This window comes from Amphiura filiformis, chromosome 2 (genome assembly GCF_039555335.1).
Source record: "Amphiura filiformis chromosome 2, Afil_fr2py, whole genome shotgun sequence".
Taxonomy (NCBI): Eukaryota; Metazoa; Echinodermata; class Ophiuroidea; order Amphilepidida; family Amphiuridae; genus Amphiura; species Amphiura filiformis.
In genome coordinates this window covers 56,846,379-56,866,248 of record NC_092629.1, presented here as the reverse complement: position 1 = coordinate 56,866,248, position 19,870 = coordinate 56,846,379, and the positions used below count along the sequence as shown (strand labels likewise).

The window sequence follows — 19,870 nt, the reverse complement described above, 5'->3', positions numbered from 1 at the left end:
GTTGTGTATTTTCATAGTAAAATGTATCCCAGTTTTCATTTTCTGTGATCTGGCCCCTTACAGGTAGTATTACCCGATGTGTTGGAGCAGGCTGTGAGCTGTAAGGACTACATAGCCCAGGAGTACCTGATGGAGTGCATCATACAAGTGTTCCCAGATGAATTCCATCTTCAGACACTCAATCAATTCCTGAAAGCTTGCGCTGACGTGTGTCCAGAAGTCAACGTCAAGAATATCATCATAGCACTTATCGATAGGTACGTTTACCGCTAATCGTAGTCATGTCATACACCACTACATTTCTGGGATTAAAACAAAATATTAAAATTACTGTTTTGTCAGGCCATTGAAACACCCGTGGATTTTGGTCGGTGATTTTGTACTTGGCACCCGAGGGATCTAAGGTTTGAATCCTGGGGGTGCCAACTAACTTCTTTGTTCATCTTCTCTCCTTTTTCATTCCTTCTTTCCTTTCCGATAGCCTAAACCACTTTTAGTGTTAGGGTTGATGTAAAAATTATAAACACAAGATCATATTGACAACAGAAATGAAGGCTTACCAAAACTAGACTTATTGGAGAATTTGTCAATGTAAAACATAAGTACGAGGGACGGTCAATATGTTCCCGCAACTATTATTTATCTCTGCTCAAGCATGACTATGATGACTGTTACTTATGATAAATGTAAGTTTGTACCTTCGTCTTTCAAACCACACAACAGTTATTATTAGAGTGCTTTGAATTACATGTGTGTCCATAAATCTTAGTCTTTGCTACATGTACACTTGTCAACATTGGTGGGAAATTTGAATTGTAGGAACGTGTAATAAAAAGAAGCAGAAGTAAGCAGAATGTTTTTTGTTTACGCATCACCTCTTCCACAGTCAGTCTCTTACACAAGACATACCCCCACACATTAGATTGCACATTGATTATCCGTATCAAAAATACCTCTCTCATCCATAATTGACCGTCATAAGTTCATCGTAGTTTATGATGCTTGTTACACATCGGATCTTCGCAATGTACAATGATGCTGAAGAGGTACTTTTATGCGCACATGATCGGGGAAATTATTTCATGCTTCAGGTTTTTTTGGAATGACTTAGTTTGAAAAGGTCTATTAGGAAGAAATGTTTGTGATTTCTCCACCGGGACTTCCCTTTTTAATAATCAGTAGTTACCTTATGGAACCAGCATTCTTTATTTCCCTAAAATAAAGAATTATTTGTTGTGTATTTGATTAATCTTGCACAATAGGTGATAAAGCCTACTTAAAATTGGAGATATTCAACATGATCCCTTATCTCTAATAAAAATGGTATCGGTCTGAAAAGAGTATAGCATCAATGTGTTATCGGTCTACCAAATTAGAAACCGCGTCAGATTCCATACTATTATTCTCGAGATATTTGGAATTATGTAACAATGCCTCAATTTGGCTCGTTATTTTCTCCACTAGTTTTCACCATATATCAGGCAGTGTCCATATGCTATTGTTTATGCTAATGCAATTACGTAATCAAGTAGTTCAAACTCGCGATACACATTTGTTTTGAAAGACAAAGGTACAAACTTGTATTTATCATAAGTAACAGTCATCAAAGTCATGCTTGAGCTGAGATAAATAAAAGTTGCTGGAAAATATTGACCATCCATCGTACATGTAGGACTCTTTTGAGTTGTGAATCTGTTGTGTGAATCGAGCAGGAATATTTTTGTGTTTTGTCATGCTATGTATGTGATTTTGAAAAAAAAGTACTGAATATTGTTATCATTTCTATTTGCAGGTTGGCACTGTTCGCTTGTCGAGACGACACTGCAGGCATTCCACAAGAACTCAAACTTTTTGACATATTTTCACAGCAGATTGCTGCAGTAATACAGGTGAGTATTATAGAAACCAAATTATTTAATAAGAAGGCTTAGGCAAATGGAAATAGTCGTCGTCATCGATCTACTCATATGCGAGTATTTGTGACCTTTCTGATGAAGTTTCTCCACTCATGTCGATCTTGTGCTTCGGTGTAACAGCTGTAAATTGACATTTTGGTTAACGAAATAATCCCATCTGTCCACCTGAGTTGATTCCTTCTTACCTGGCAACGTGTCCAAAATACTGTAGCTTGTGTTTCATCACTGAGTTGAAGAGTGAGTCTTTCTCTCCTATTTCATGCCAAACACTCTCATTTGTCCTTTTGGCAGTCCATGGGATGCATAAAAGTTTTGTATGTAGTCTCCTTCAATGGAAATAGATGGATCATTAATTTGGACACCTAAAGATGAGGAAGAGGTCGCTTTTCATTATTCATTATTAGGCAGTGGCAACGGAAGCATAAAAATTTCGAATACGTCAAGCGTATTCTTTGCCAGCCATGCTTGGCGAAAAATTGACCAACCCCCCTATTTAGCCCAAAATGAAGGTGAATTTTGGTATTTGATGAGCCAGTGCATCCACAGCGTGCAGAATTGTCCAATTGTACCCTTTTTTTTGCTTAATCCATTTAATAAGTTTTGTTTTGATTTTGTCTTGTTTCAGGCCCGTGAAGACATGGCAACAGAAGACGTTGTAGCCCTCCAAGTGTCCCTCATAAATTTGGCCCTCAAATGTTACCCCGACAGAGTGGATTACATAGACAAAGTTTTGGAAACCACCTCAGAAATTTTCAATAAACTTAAAATTGAACCGTAAGTATTTCTAGCGTAATGTGATTTTCAATTTGAATGTAACTTGTAAGCTCAATTACCCTATGAGAACTACCTGCCGATTGGTCAAAATGAATAGTGTGTTCAATTTTGAACCAATCAAGGAGGGTATAAATAAGATCATCTGCAAATGCAAGTTTGACCATAAATAGGTTAAAGCCTAGTCATAATTGGCAAGTGAAATGAGCATTTCAAGTTATCAACCAATCAGAAATGCTGTTAGATGACCAGTAGTGTCCAGGGGGTGAAGCAGCAAATGATTGATAAATGACCAATTGAAAGGCACACTTTTATTGGTCAAAAATCTCTTGTGTCTAGTTTTACTTGCATGCATAGTGAGTGATAAGCGCCCCTTAAAATGTCCCTGTTCTGTAGAAACCTGTAGTAACTCCAATAGCTGCTCTAGGTGTTTTTTATTGTACATGTTTAAAAATATGTACAATATAATATATTATATTGTACATATTTAACACCTGGCAGCAATTGAGGTTATGAGGTTTTGACAGAACAGTGACGGTATATAAGTGCCCAAGATGCTATTTTGGGTTGATACCGTAGTTGTTTTTATCATGGTTGACCATGTGTGGCTGTGAGTGAGTGTGCAAGGGACTATACTGTCACATCCTTGCTGTGTTTAGATGCTGACGTTTTGCCGGTTGTTTAGACACGAGCACAGACCTCAACTAGCCATAGAACAATAAGGAGGCTCATAGTACCAGTGATATGTATCGGTCATGTGCTGGTCTCCAATCCCTCCTACAAGTGATCATATGTTATGGATTAAATTAATTTGATGATAAGAACAACAATGCATAACAAAATGAAAAAGAAAAGTCTGATGTCTGTTTCAATTTGGGTAATTTAGTGTTTCTAGAAAAAAACATGAAAAAAAAAGTTTGGTATATACTTTGGTTGCACTTAGAAGAAAAACGTAGTTTGTACTATTCAATGATATATTCTTAGCCAGTGGGAGTGGTCTAGTTGGTAAGACACATAATTTGATTGGACAATCGCATGATTTTGGGTGTCGTCTATCAGGCCGTAGACGACCCGACGTCATCAAGAATGTAGATAACGAGTAACACGCTTGTAGAGGTGCGCGTATGTATCTCATTCTATGCGTAGACTATTGATACCGGCTGCGCCGACATCCACTACTCACAATACAGGGTGTATCAAAATTAAGTATACAGTTTGAAAAATGCCGCTAGATTAAAATGTATGAGGTCTTTGGTCAAAACTCTCTAACTGATAACTTAATCAACATCTTGTCCTCCTACAGCTGGAAAATCACTGGCGTGTGATCAATAATAAGGATTTGGTGGCTACTTTTGTGAACCGAGTACAAAAAGCAGTTGCGCTAAGTCAGTTAAAATCAAAACAACATACAAATCACCAAAAAGTCTCACCACTTTCTTTACTGTTTACAGTTATTGATAGTTTTAGTCTTAGTCTTCCACATGCCCACAATTCTTCTGTATGCAGATTTCGGCTCTTCTCAACATGGCGTTCACACCACGTCTAATGAGAGGCCTGTCCTGTCTGAGAATGTCAACATGTGCAAATATGCGTCTCTGAAGTTCATCAAGGTCTGCAGGAGGACTTTTAAAACTTTTAATGCAAACCCTGTTTCATTGCCAATGATGAAATCTTCCAGGAAACGTAGAGGATGGACAAGAAGTCACTGACAGAACACAGTGCGACGTTGGTGATCTGGTAGCTGATTTTGATGTCTCCTTATCATCTGATAGGGATAAAATTGCACGTCTAAACGAGTTATTCTGTTAAAGGTTGCAGATGGTATTCCAAGTCAATTTCGACGGCAGCTAATTTGACCTTCTGCTTGCCCCGCCTTCAGAGTGTTACGGACTGCTAGGATATTAGCAGCAGATCTTCCAGTTCGGGGTGACCACAATGTTCAGATCACGACTCGTTCCAGTTATCTGATAATTCGCAACATTTTCATAAATAGCGCCACGTGAAGGGGAACATGAATTTGGGTACTGCACTTCTGCTGGACTCTGGGAGCGATGGTACTCTGCAACAAGGAAGGCCCTTTGCTCTGGCCTTTACTGTGAAGTATCCATTTTAATGTTGCTATTCTCCTTGTCAAGTAAAACCTAGCATATGTAAGGAGATAGTTGCCCAGATTTACCAAAAGTCACATGTTATGTAACTCAAACATGCACAGGATTGGAACCCTAACAAGAGGGCACATTATCTGTACCCCTGCATGTTTCTCTTGGATGCACACCAATAGCAAGCACCGGGCAAAACCCAATTGACTTCGCGCAACTGCTTTTTGTACTCGGTTCACATAAGTAGGCACCAAATCCTTATTAATGGTCACACGCCAGTGATTTTTCAGCTGTAGGTGGACAAGATGTTGATTAAGTTATCAATTAGATAATTTTGACCAAAGACCTCATACTTTTTAATCTAGCGACATTTTTCAAACTCTACACTTAATTTTGATAAACCCTGTATTGGATGCCTGTCGTCTATCACATGGTAGAGGATAATAAAAACAAAAATTCCTATCCTTTATTCTGTAATTGGCAGCACAATGAAATAAAAACACAAGCAATTCCACGTTACTCGCGTTACATTTTTGATAAAATCAGCACATTCAATGTCATATAAATACAATTGAACAAGGAGTTGGTTCATTCATCTTCTCTCCACATGTACTTACTGACCCAACGTTTGATAAACTTTAATTTTGTAAATAACTAGATGAAACATTTATTAGCAAAAATGTGATTGTGACTCGCGTTACGAAAAATTACACCTTCAAAATTAGGCTTTTACTTGTTCAATATTTCTCCTCAAACAAACAGCTGCAGACAAAAGTTTATACCACTAAGTAATTACCTTATATCTCAGCTGTATTACAGAAACAAACACCAAGTATATTTGAGATTGGTATTTTTTAAATGGCCAACTTTAGCTAAATTGGTGCGTGACTCGCGTTACGTGACTCGCGTTACGCTCACTATTTTGATTACATGGTCCCACTTTGAAAGCTTTAAACATGCTCAATTTCATTTCCATTGTGGTCAGTTTTACTTTAGCACTATAAAAATACTGTAATTCAGCATTAAAAAGGACTCTCCCCTCTGGGGTGGGGTGGTGGTGTGGTGGGGTGGTGGTAATGGGGGCTAATGATGGAAATTTAAAAAAACTGGCAATTTGAATAAGAATACAATTTTCATATACATTTATTACATAAAATGCATTGAAAAACTGTATGGAAACATTCATATACACCAGGCACAAAAAGAAACTTGTCAGTTATAGTCATCCTTGCTGTTCAACAACCTGATCATTTTGGATTATTCTGAAATATACATTTTGTTAATTGGACTTTGCTTTCTCACTTGACACCCTGTTCGTAAAAATTGAACAAGAATTGACCACGACATGCGCCTCCAAACTCTCAAACCCCAAAATTAAAAGTTTCAATTTCAACGATTTTCAATGGGATGCATCGTTGTGTTGTACACAAGCACCACGGGCCGATCAATAAAGCACACAGTGTAACAGGCACAATTGAATCGTTAAAATTGCAACTTTCGATTTTGGGGGGTTGGAGGCACATATCTTGGTCAATTCTTGCTCGATTTTCATGAACAGGATGTCAAACAAGAAAGCAAAATCCAACTAACAAAATGTATATTTCAGAATAATGCAAAATTATCAAGTTGTTGAACAGCATGGGTGACTATAACTGACGAGTTTCTTTTTGTGCCTGGTGTATATGCAAAACTGATATAGACCATTTAAGGTTTGCAAAATGGGTTCCTAAATATTTTCCGTATGTGCAAAGAGGGTTTTTTTGGCAGGCCGAGAAGAGGATCAAGCAATTTATGGCAGGCTGAGAGGGGAGGTCTGCTTATTGCAGAGCCCCTAGTAGCAAAATATAAAAGGCTGCCGCTGATCAATGTGGAACACATTCCTCAGACTTGATTTATTCATCTTCTCTTTACATGTATCAAATCACGTAAACTTGTAATTTGTGAATAACTCTATGTAACGATGTAACATATATATTGGCAAAAATGTGGTTGTGATTTTGGTAACAAAAATTACCTCTTCCAAATTGAGCTTTTACTTTTTCAATATTTCTCCACAAACAAGAAGCGGCACACAAAAGTTGATGGTAATTACCTTTTACTGCAGCTATACTACAGAAGCAAACATTAAGTACATTTGAGTTTGGTATTTTTAAACTTAGTGTGTGACTCGCGTTACGTTACATGACTGTACACTCACTATTTGATAACAGCTCACAGCCCAATTTGAAAGCTCTAAACATGCTCTATTTAATTTATATTGTGGAATTCAACTTTAAACATGACCTTCTGTTCTGGGGTTAGGTGGAGAAACTGGGGTGGAATGGGGGTAGTGGGTGTTTATAATGGGTGTTTATAATGGAAAGTCAAATTGTGAATTTGAATTCAGAGATGGGGACAAAAACGGTTTCCAGTCCTGCAATTTGTTAAGTGATGTACAATAATTATGAGTCCTGGGGAGGGTAAAATTAGGAGGGAGAAGTTTTAGTGATTATTTATGGATTATTTTCTAGCCCTACTGTATAGAGAGCTGTATAATATGTGTGACTCAGCGTTACAATATCGTGACTCGCGTTACATTGTGACTCAGCGTTACCATTTTGAATAGTCTGTCTCTGGTGGTACAATTGTAGCAAACCAAAAACCTTATGAAATAATTATGAGTTATGACCCAAACCAGGAGGAAAATGAAAGGGAACATTTATAACCCTTTAGATTTTTTACTGCATTAAAAAGTTGTTCTTTTTGTGACTCGCTTTACATGCTTAACATTATACAACTTGCCGTTCCATCCTGACCATTACCAACACAGCTTCCTAATTTTTAATTTTTAATTTTGACAAATTATGTATCAAACAACACTATCACAAAAAAGAATTGTTTTTGTTCCATATATTAATGAGAAAAAAATTAATTACTTTTGACTATCTGCTATTAACAAAATGTAGGAAAATACATTAAATCCTTCAAATCAATGAAAAAAAAAATACTGCAGCTGATATTCATTTGAAAATTTCTATTTTGTTAACTTTAAAGGGTGTATAATCAAAATATATCATCAATCATTGCCAATTGCAAAGTTCATATTTTTGAAAAAATGTCATTTTAACATAAAGAAAAATAATCAGTGTTGGTGATGATAAAACAAAAAGAAGTTCACAATGCTTTTTTTTGCAAAATTAATTTAAAGTAAGTTTTTCTTACATGTACAAATTTCATTTCATTTTATGTAGGTTTCAAACCAAGGATTAAAAAAGCACATTAAAGAAAACATAAATACACACTTTTTTCCACTATGGTCCTTGATGAGACTAAGACATTGCAATGTAGACACAAAATACACATTCTGTATCATTTTAAAGCAATTCTGTACAGGATATGATAGCTGATATGGTTCCTAAGGATGTCAAAATGGAAATCTTATTTTGGGTTACTCCTTCATGTAATTATACACAACAAAATTAGGGTAACGGTTAGTTTAGGGTTAGGATTGGGGTTATGATTAGGATAGGGTTAGTTTAGGGTTAGGATTAACTTAGACAAAATAATTATATGAAGGATCTTGCTGATGGCAAATGGCTTATTAGTGCCCCAGGGTGTTATTTTAGGTTGAATACGGCTAGTTGTTTTATCATGGTTGATACTGTGTGGCTCTGAGTGAGTGTGCAAGGGACTATACTGTCACATCCTTGCTGAGTTTAGATGCTGACGTTTTGTCGGTTGTTTAGACACGAGCACAGACCTCAACTAGCCATAGAACAATAAGGAGGCTCATAGTACCAGTGATATGTATCAGTCATGTGCTGGTCTCCAATCCCTCCAACAAATGAACATGGCCTATAAAAAAGATATTTGTTTGGTGTAACCCGACCAACCAAGAAAAAATAGGCCTGACACTAGACTTTTTTCTTATTTTTTTCTGCAAAAAAAAAATTATCTGACATTTTGTCTTGTTTTTTTCATCTGTTTCAGGTCGAGCCTTATACACAATACGGCCGTGGCAAAAGAATTATCGCGTATGCTCAAGATACCAATCGATAATTATAACAACGTTTTAACGCTTTTGGAGCTGAAGCACTTTGGCCCTCTTTTTGATTATTTTGACTACGAGGGACGCAAAAACATGAGCCTTTACGTGATAAACAATGCGCTAGATAATGGTACGCAAATTCCGCTGCAGGATCAGGTGGACCAAGTTCTGACGCTGGTGGCGACACTTGTGCAGGACCAGAGCGACCAACCCGAAGAGGTGAGTTGATGATAGGGGTGTGATTTTCAGGTAATTTTGTGTTTTTTTGTTTGTTTTTGGTTTTGTAGTGTCTCTGGACCTAGACCTAATTGCTAGTTATCCACCAGGATATTACAGATGAAATGATCAATATATAATAACTTACAGCAACCTTTACATTAACATTTAAACTGCAGGATAGCTGAAAAAGGCACTTCAAGTTCCATTAGGTTGAAAATACAACATTTTTGGGGTATATTATGTCTTAAAACTCTCGCCATTGACTTGCACAGCAAATCATTTGGCAAAGGTAACTCTCTCAGGAATGGCTTTTAAAATCTAAAACGTGCCTATTTTGTAATATGTCTTCAGTGGGGTAGCGTCATAAGGGCACGAGGGTACATGCCCCCCAATCGAATGCAAAATTTAGAAAATCCCATATGAAAATTGTCGAAAAACGGCTTGTGCCCCCGGCCCCCAACTCCACACAAAAGTTGACAACCATGAGAGTTACCAAATCTTTTAAAGACCCCCTATGCAATGATTTCTCATCAAATTTACCCCCCTTTTTCATGCAAAATTGAGGACAAAATTTGGCCCAAAACAACCCTTTTTTTGTGGGTTTCAATGACTAGGATTTCCAACACCACTTTTCAATGACTAGAATTTCGAACACCCCTTTTCAGTGACACTAAATATTGACATAAAATTACCTGATTTTCCGAAGTACCCCTTTTATCCAAATTTCGCAGACAGTGCAAATTAAATACTACCTGTTTTGCTGATTTCACTCTCAAATTTCGTGGACTGTCCAAATTAAATACCCCCTATTTTCCCAATTTTGCAGTCCTTGCTACTGGTAAAAAAATTACCCCTTTTCCGTAACTTTTGGTAACTCTCATGGTTGTCAATTTTGTGTTGAGTTGGGGGCGGGTTGTTCCCCCCCCCATCAGACCCGGTGCCTCCCAATCATGGTCGGTGCCCCCAATATGATGACCCATGCTACGACACTGTATGTCTTCTTATTGCCCATTAATCCAAAAAATTATATTATCATTACATTGATTTTGAAATCCAAATGCGGATTTGCAAATTCAGCTGTAAATTCAACCTGTGCTAAACTTGATACATTGACTAATTGGCGTAGTTCATGGCCTACTATATACACGTCATGTACGGAAGCAGTACTTCCATGCCTGGGTTGCAAGGACGAAAGTTTTATATGAATAGACCTATAAAAAGACTGATATTGGTGGAACTGTGATTCCAATTTTGGATTTTTATTTTCAGCAGATTGTTAATTGGGTCAAAATTTGTAATGCAAATGATGAAACACTATAGGTTGTAACAAATAAGAATATACTATTACTATTACAGTATTACCATTTTGTGGCTCTGAGTGAGTGTGCAAGGGATTGTACTGTCACATCCTTGCTGTGTTTAGATGCTGACGTTTTGTCGGTCATTTAGACACGAGCACAGACCTCAACTAGCCATAGAATAATAGGGAGGCTCATAGTACCAGTGATATGTATCAGTCATGTACTGGTCTCCAATCCCTCCAACAGGTTAGCATAGGGAGTAAAATTAATTTAACATGAACAACATTACATGTACCGTACTGGTTTCTTCCTTATTAATGGGGGAGGATTGGCATTAGGCCAAAAAACCCGGGGGGATCACTCATGTATGAAAGTTGTAAGCATCCGTGTGAATTGACTTTCAAAAATGACCCTAAACTAGGATGTCGAAAATTTGTCAAACTAACCCTAAACAATTTACTCAAATAAAAACACCCTAAGCAAGGAATTGGTTTGAAATTCACCCTAAACAAGGATAGACAATATAACAACACCCTAATGAAGAATTTGTTTGAAATTTGCCTCTAAACAAGGATATATATAAACATTGCGTGTGTCAGTAGAGTAGCATTCAGTCAGTGACAGTGATGATATCGGTAGGCCTAAGCTTAAAATTGGTGCTGTTGAAGTCAGCTCCGATTTAAAAAAAAATCTGGTTAGTAAAATTGCTCAGAAAAGGGCAGAAACCACTCTTTTGTGCTGAATAACTTGATAAATATATCACTACTAATGTACGTTAATTGGGTAATTTAAAAAAACTACCCTAAGCGAGGATTGTCCTTACAAAAACACCACTTCTTTTAGTAAAATGAGTGTTTTGAGACCCTAATCGCTGATCCGCACGGATCCTTGTTTTGCTTTTCAAAACCACTCTAAATCTGTGTTTTCTTTCATGCGGATGCTTAAGGAAAGTCTGTCTCAGACACCCGCGCCCATTGCTATGTGATTTTAGTATCATATAGGCGCAATCCAAAGAAAGTCTTTCTTTTTTTGCAGTTTGGTTGTTGTTTGTTGTACACATTTGCCATGATAGCAAGAGTTAGAATATTAAAAAAAGGAGTAGTTTTACTCCGAAACGGGGCTTTACATATAATTGCGGGACGGGTAACTATGTTTCTGTTTTTGAATACTAAAAAGTACATAAACATTGTGCCTTGCCTGTAAAAAAATGCATATCGCATAGCACTTAGTTCTCAAAACTTATCGCCATGATTGACAACTCCATCTAGACTTGCACCTCAGGAATGTTTTTTTAGCAAAAACATGCCTATTTTGTAATTATGTCTTCTTAACCTTATTGCCCATTAATCCCATAAATTATATTATCATTGTGTCGATTTTTAAATCCAAGTGCAGAAAAAAATGGTTGTTTGGACTAAATTCAGCTGTAAATTGAATCTATGCTAAATTTGATACATTGACTAACCGGTGTATTTCATGGACTACTATGCAAGTACTGAAGCAGTATGTATGCCCAAACCTGGGTCGTAAGGTCAAAGGTTTTATATGAATAGACCTATAATGTCTTCAAACAGACGTGTAAAAACTTAAAAGACTGATATTGGTGGTACTACGATACCAATTTTGGATTTTTATTTTCAGCAGATTGTTAATTGGGCCAAAATTTGTAATGCAAATGATGAAACACTATAGGTTGTAACAAATAAGAATATACTATTTATTTAGCATTGTGTGGCTGTGAGTGAGTGTGCAAGGGACAATATTGTCACATCCTTGCTGTGTTTAGATGCTGACGTTTTGTCGGTTGTTTAGACACGAGCACAGACCTCAACTAGCCATAGAACAATAAGGAGGCCCATAGTACCAGTGATATGTATCGGTCATGTGCTGGTCTCCAATCCCTCCAACAGGTTAACATTAGAGAGTAAATGGAAATTGGCGATTGCATGCTTTTTGCTTGATAATACCGCTGTCATTTAAGGAGCATTTTGGTTGAAAAAAATGGCATGGAGAAGTTTATAAGAGGTGGGCTTTAATAAGAACCATGATTGTATCCTTATTGAACCATCAGCATGGGCTGAAACAAAACATACAACCCAGACTAAAAATTCTATAAAAAGCTAAAGATAGAATCAGATTTGAATCTTTCAACAAAAAGTTTGACTGCATCCAACAAATAGGCCTAAAGTGTTAACAATTTTACTGTCACTGTGTCAAGAGAAAAGACATTCTTAAATCCTATCTCAACTGCCACAGAATCTGTATGTGGTTAGTTTAGCCAAGTGCGAATACAGACAATGCATATAAATAGTTCAAAAAAGAAGCCAAACTGATACTGGGAACCACGTCCTGATAACCCCTTGAAACCATCATACTGCCCTCTATAGCCATAACCTGAATATTTCACTGAATCCATGACCCAGTTGTGTTGTAGGAGTAGCACCCCCTGAGGCTGCAAGGAGGCGTGTGTTGTTTGGTCACCTGTTGGCTGGGCTTCCCACAGATCATTGACATCACAGCTGGCAGCTCATAATAGTCAAAGACTCAGTTCACTGACCTTACCATAATTCTTATAGCTTTACAAGGTAACCTTGTACACTCTGTGGATGAGAATACATCCCAAGTTCAAATTGACGGTAGTGCAGTTGTGTATGGTTGTGAACGGTGACTTTGAGGATGAGAGTGAGTAGGCCTGTAGGGACTTACTTCACAGCATGTAACCAGACCTCTTGGGAGAGATAGTGGGAAGCAAGGAAAATAGATTTGTGAATGTAGGGGAAAGGTTATGATTATAAAAATGAGCTATATGGCTATTTATAAAGTGGAATTTTGTGTGGGACAGTCATTTCTGCACTTTTTGCTCTGAATAAAAAAAACAGCATGAAAATGCGAATAATATCTACCGTACTATATAATATAGGTCTATGTTTAAAAACAAGCAAAGCAATTTTAAGTCTGCAAAGTTGCAACTAAAATCACAGATTCTCAATGTGTTGAGAATCTGTGCTTAAATATATCAACAGGCAGAAATTACCACTTTCATACTAGCCCTTTTGGAAATTCTATTTTGAGGTGACTGTTAGGCCCATAACCAGGGGGATGCCCCCCCATTGCCAAATTACCCAAAAATCCCCCCCTGTTGACCCAAAAAGTCCCATTTGCGATCGTAATGAGCGAAAAGATACAGGTTTTGCAGACCTTTTTGGTCAAAAAAGGTCCAAATTTTGTAAAGTACACTTTTTCAACCCTCCCCAGGTCCACTTTTTCAAAATCAGCCCCCCCCCCAAAAAAAGTCCTGGTTATGGGCACGATGACTATATTGGTGAAAGTGAGTCCAATAAACAATGCTGCTTCCACAATAACAAGAACTTTGTTAAAACATTGTTCAACCTGTTTTCTCAGGGTGAATTAGGCTATAGGCCTATATAGGCCTACTTACTGGTAAATTGGTCATTTTTATGGGATAACCATTTTCACATTCTTAAGAAAGTATTAGTTCACTTGTTTTTAATGTTTGTACACCATCGACCCACATGTTAGATAGTCATTTTGCAATTTTTATCAATCCGAGAATTTTTATAAATATTTTATTTTACAAATACGGCTAATTTATACATAAACCAAACTAAAATTACATAAATAGGCCTACATACAAAAGATAACAAAGAAAATAGACCCAGTGGTCTAGCCTGGAAGAGTCGGAAGCATCAAAACACTGTCACCAAGAGGTGTGACACACAGTGTCAGCAATATTTTTTCCCTGCAACTTTGAATAATACTCCGTTGGTGAGCGACAGGCGATTGGTATTTCACCGAACGCAAGAAAAGGAGTCCTATCTGATTGGCTAGAAATAGATCGCTAGATCGCTCAGTGGTGAAGTACAAACTCAAAATGTAGAGATGTATTCAATTCTATTTAAATCAATATTCTATTATTGACACAGATAAAGAAAGTTGCATAGTGTCTCGATATGACAGTGTTCAAGCTTTGACTTACGTTTGGCGGACACGGGTGTGAAAAAAATATTTAGGGGTGAAAACAGTCAAAAGTCTTGATTACTTAAATGTTTCTAGGGGTGAAATGTCACATATTTTCAAATTTTGGCACTTAAAACCCCTAATTTTTCACTGATTTTGAGAAAATATCATTTGTTGGTCCAATTTTGGCCGAAAATTGCCGTTTTGGGGTGACAAAAATTTTGACTTGCTAATTTCCTGTGAGCATATGAACATGAAAACTACTGAGTAGTGCCTAATTGTTTATGCTAATTATGTGATAAGGGTACATTTGTGATATTCAAATCATTAAATGGGATAAATCAATTTCTTTATTTTTGTAACAGGGTTAGAAAGTTGGGGGTCAGGGTGACAATTGATTTGGGAAAAAATGCAATTTTCGTCTAATTTTGAGCTTGAAAAGGCCATAACACCTCAATGGTATGAGCTATTGAGATGCTTTTTGTGTCTTTTTATTCAGTACTTCACTAGCTAAATAGTGATATAAAACTTGACTCAGTTAAATGTACTGACAAAACATAAAGTAGTAATATGTTACCCCTACCCCTAACATTTCGGCGGGTGTGAAAAAAATAAAGGCCTTCGCAAAAAAAATAAGTCCTTCAAAACTGTGAGGTTTAAGGCTAAACAAATATAAACTTGCTATAGCCAAGACCTCCCTCTAGAGCAAGTTTATATTTGTTTAGCCCTGAGAGTCCCAGTTTTGAAGGACTTATTTTTTTGCGGCATTTTTCGCTCAAATTTGAGGACTTCGGGCAGAAATATGCCTGTACAGTGCTATGGGGAAAATTTTCAAGTTGATAATTATGCATTTTTTATGTCAGATTCAGTTTCTACATAAAATTTCACCCTAGAAAATGTTCCTTTAAGTAGGATATCTTTCACTTTAAGTTCCCACCATTCTGTCCGCCAAACGTAAGTCAAAGCTTGAACGCTGTCATATGTGCATTGTATAATTTATAGACTTGTGATTTAATATTCTATACAGCACGTGAATCTGAGCGGAATGGGCTATATGTGTTCCTTTTATATAATTGTAATTCTCAAACAGTTGAATATATCACATTTTTAACGTACGATTTAAAAATTGTTACATTACACTGAAAATGCAGTAAAAATATATCCACAGCAAACAGCAATCGCCGCTGATTAGTGTATTGAATTTCCAGTTAGTGTATTGAAAACAAAACCCTGGTTTTACCTGACAACAAATCAAATTTTCTTGTAATGGCAACATCATGGGGTACTGATTATGCATAAATTGTAAAAGCGTGTAGAATAGAAACTCTGTGGTATCTCATATCGTGTAAATGGTATGCTGAGTCGCTCGGCCTATCTCGAACAAAATCGCCATGCGTAGCTGTTGAAAAACGAGAGGATTCGCTGTACTATCACTGGCGATTTTTGACATGAAGATGTAGGGATGATGACGCTGTGTGACGCCTCCAGAATAGGAAAGGCACAAAAATTCATTATTACGCACTGGAAGTTTTCACTTTAATTAACATTATGTACAGTATCCTAGGCCCATGCAATGCACATGATGTAGGGGAAAGGTTAGGCCTACAGCCAGAAAGGAAGTCATGCCAAAGCTCAACATGATGAAGTGCTTATAAATGCAAAATCAAGTTGCTTAAATTAGTACTAAGCCTGCTATATTGCAGCGACACAAAAAGATTTTTAGGACCTTCGGTTTGGGTAAATCCTAGCCCATAGGTCCAAATGTTTGCATGCACATTGTGCCAATAAAAGCCATTCCTTTTTGTTGGAAGTAGGAAGACTTTTACACTCTCTCTAAAATAAAACCTGATATATGTAGCCCTATATTTGCCACCAATAATACCAGGCCAAATGACGCAGACCAGGAAAATGTTCATCTTTACCGTACTAAAACTAGAGGTGTTTAGACAAAATAGTATGGAAATTTCCTTTTTCCCCCTTTTGATGTGTCGTAAAATGTTGAAAAGGGACAGTGTTTTTTTTTACATGTCGGATTTAGGGTCATGTCGACGATAATACAACACATGCGATAATCAATAACATCTCTAACTTAAACCAGAATGAAAATTTGACCCCGGTCTTCCTTCATTTTTTTTCCTTCCCCTTCTTTTTCTTCTTCTTTTTTTCTCCTTCAGTCCTTCACAATTTATTTTCTTCTCAGTTTCGATTTTTGTCACTCTGCCACCCCCACCCCCACCCCTTACTGGATGTGCCACTAAAACCGATCCTTTCCCAAGTATTAAGGTCCACATTTGGAAGTCCAGCATCTCCTAGAAAAAAAAGAACATTTTAAAATTTTGCTTTAAAGTTTTGATGAGAAGTTTTGTAGGGGAAAGTTGATGGCAGATAGCCCAGCCCAGTCAGCCACAGTCTGGCCCTGCTTGTTTCTATGACTTGAGCTGAGTTCATCATACTTTATGACTTACTTTTATACATTTAATGTGACCTTTTAAAAATTTCCTGAAATAACTAGGCCTATTACTTACTTTATTATTTACTGGTTTCACTATTTGTGTGTTATTATGATCGACTATAGATTAGACCTCTTTTCCTAAATTGTTACATTTATACCAAATGTTGCATTGGTGTCAATCAGGGAAGATATTGTACCCTTCCCAGAATCCTTTGTAACATGATGCATCACCCAATTTCATCTTGAAATGAATGATCCATTACTTTGTTCAGGTTTCCTTTGTTTTCATTTTGAGGATAGACTGGCTAAACATGGGTTGATATTCAAGAAATAGATACATTTTGTAAGATTTGGATGTGCTCGGTTCATTAACTGTACATTTTGTCACTATCGACCCATGTTGCACCAGAAAACAAATCAGTACAGAAAATTGATATGGAAGAAATTAGAAATGCATTATGGGAAGTGTAGGAAATCTTCTCTGGGTGTCAAATTTCAACCAAATTTATGCAATCATGTTAACATTTTTCACCTTATTATAAGGGAATATAAATCATGAAAGTTTTATTTTCTATATTCATGCCCACAAGAGTTGTAAAATAATATGTAGGTCTTAATAGTTTTGTCTTAGTTTTGTAGATAGGGTCTTAGTTTTTGGGTCTTAGGTCTTAGTTTTGTAAACACCCGAATATAGGCTGGTTTTTTTTTCCTTCTCAGTTTTCTCATGTTTAATATTGATTTCCACTGGCACCTTTAATCATGCAACTTGATTGAGGCTCCAGTCAGACGTGTATCAGAGCTGCCAACTCTCCCTCTTTTCGCAGGAGACTCCCTACTTTTAAACCTTCAGAACCCTTAATTTTTGGTCATCTCCCTGAAAAGGAAATGGTTTCATCCATTAAGGGGTATTACACCCCTCGATAAATTTGTGTCTATTTTTGCATTTTCTTTAAAACTAATAACACAGTGGTAACAAAAGTTATGTATATTATAGGGCAAGGAATCCAATAATACTACACTGGCATTTAAGTGACCCAAGACAAGTGGTTTGTTATTTATGACCAGAAATGAGGTACCACTAGGATGTACCTCGTTTCCTATCATATATACTGAACCGCTTGTCTTGAGTCACTGAAATTTCAGTGTAGTAATTGGATACCTTGCCCCAATAGTATACATAACTTTTGTTACCAGTGTGTAATTATTTTTTGAGAAAATGCAAAAATAGTCACAAATTTACCACATGGGTGTAGTACCCCCTTAAGATGTACACATTTTGACAAATCTCCCTGATTGCAACAGGAAATCTCCCTTTTTTCAAGATTCAAATGTTGGCAGCTCTGGTGTATATGCATTTATACCAAACTTGTAAAGATGGTCAAATCATGGTGCGGGGAGCGTGTGACTGCAATTAAGTGACCATGGTTAAACTGTAGTCATACCATCTTTCCCCAACGATGCTAATTAGCATCATTAGCGCCCAAGTTTCTATGTTCGGACTATAGTTAGTACAAATAACCAACCATGCGATCCGCATGTTTGATCCGATCATGCATTTCAGTGTGAAATCAACCATTTAATTAGGGTGGTCACATGAAAATTTCAAACCCATCCCTGGAATTACTTTTTCTGTCAGGATTGTTCCTTGTGCAAAATGATTTAAAAAACGTTTTGAATCGACTCAATCGGACAATCCGTTGCGAAGATACAGCCTTTTAAAGATTCACAAAATTGGCCATTTTTTTTAGGAAAATCCTGATTTTGTCATAAATTTGCATATTCATGAAGCGATAATTGGGGGAATAAAGCCAAAGAAGGCATGAGATGTATTTTTTTTGTTTATTTAATGTTCATTTATGCAAATATTAAAAACCCAGGGTCATAATTGCTATATTTGCTTCTTTACAACATTTTTAAAATGGCTGAAATCACAAAAATAACTCTTTTGCCAGGACTTTTAAGGTATTATGTGTGATTTTCACCATTGAGGGCGCTATTATGTGCCAATTATGACCTTCAAAGGCCTGTATTTCTTAAACTACACAACCAAATTGTCTGATTTTTGCACAGGATTTTGCTCTGAGGGTCTAGATTGTAAAACTGAATATAGCATAATTGTACATCTTTGGGAAAATAGTTTTATTTGATGACAAAAATTTATTTTGTGCGTAACTTTTTTATGCGTGACCGTACAAAAATGCTATATTCACCTTCATTACGAGCAGAAAATTTTCTATCTAATTAGGTAGTCGGGTTTGCACAGAAGTTACTAGGAGACAAATTATATGGAATTCAAAAGGCCCAAAAGTTTTCCAACTGCTGCAGAATCTGTTACAATTTCCACCATACATTTTGTGTATGTAGGCAGGGGTACACACAATAGCTATCATTGTGGCCACCCTAATTTAATATAGTACACTGCCGTGTGACCGTACATTGTTTTGTCAACTATAGTCTGACCATAGTAAAGAAAACAATGATCGGATGATGCAATAATGTACGTCTGATCAGGGTCTTAGTAATTATGTAGATAGATGTAGGGATGCCATTATCCCCTGATTATGGTAAAAATAAAGAAGCAAAACATTATCACTTTCAATAGTTCCATTGTGTGCTGTTTGTGATATGATGCCATAGGAATATTATTTTGATATTAAATATCAGGAAGGACTCGTGCTGATATGGAAATTGATGTCAAATTTCATTGTCAACAAATGTCTAGATCTGTTATTGTAGGTTTAAAGTAGTTTTTAAAACCAAAATGTAAGAACGACCCAGGGTCGGCCTATTTAGGGTCGGCTTATTTCCTGGCGTGTGTGTGTTACTCATCTTCTGAGGGAGGATTTTGGAGTTTCGAGTGATGATTTTCGAGTTTTGAGTCATAATTTTCGTGTATCGGAACTAAAAAATTCTCACACGAAACTCAAAAATCCTCAATTGAAACTCAAAAATTCTCACTGGAAACTCAAAAATCCTCACCAGAAGCTTGAAAATCCTCACTCGGAATTCGAAAATCATCACTAGCAACTCGAAAATCATTACTCGAAATTGGAAGATAACAAACTCTCCCAGGCCTTATTTTTCCATTTTAGGTGAAGTGAAACTAG

At 36.8% G+C, this 19,870-nt stretch overlaps 1 protein-coding gene across 1 annotated transcript in view; it reads left to right on the top strand.

Moving 5' to 3' along the window:
- Nucleotides 1–19,870, top strand: part of LOC140146425 (vacuolar protein sorting-associated protein 35-like) — a 56,936-nt gene that overhangs the window by 14,278 nt on the left and 22,788 nt on the right. The window contains 4 exon segments of the mRNA XM_072168269.1: nucleotides 64–257; nucleotides 1,793–1,889; nucleotides 2,542–2,690; nucleotides 8,756–9,032. Coding sequence (XP_072024370.1) covers nucleotides 64–257; nucleotides 1,793–1,889; nucleotides 2,542–2,690; nucleotides 8,756–9,032 — 717 coding nt within the window.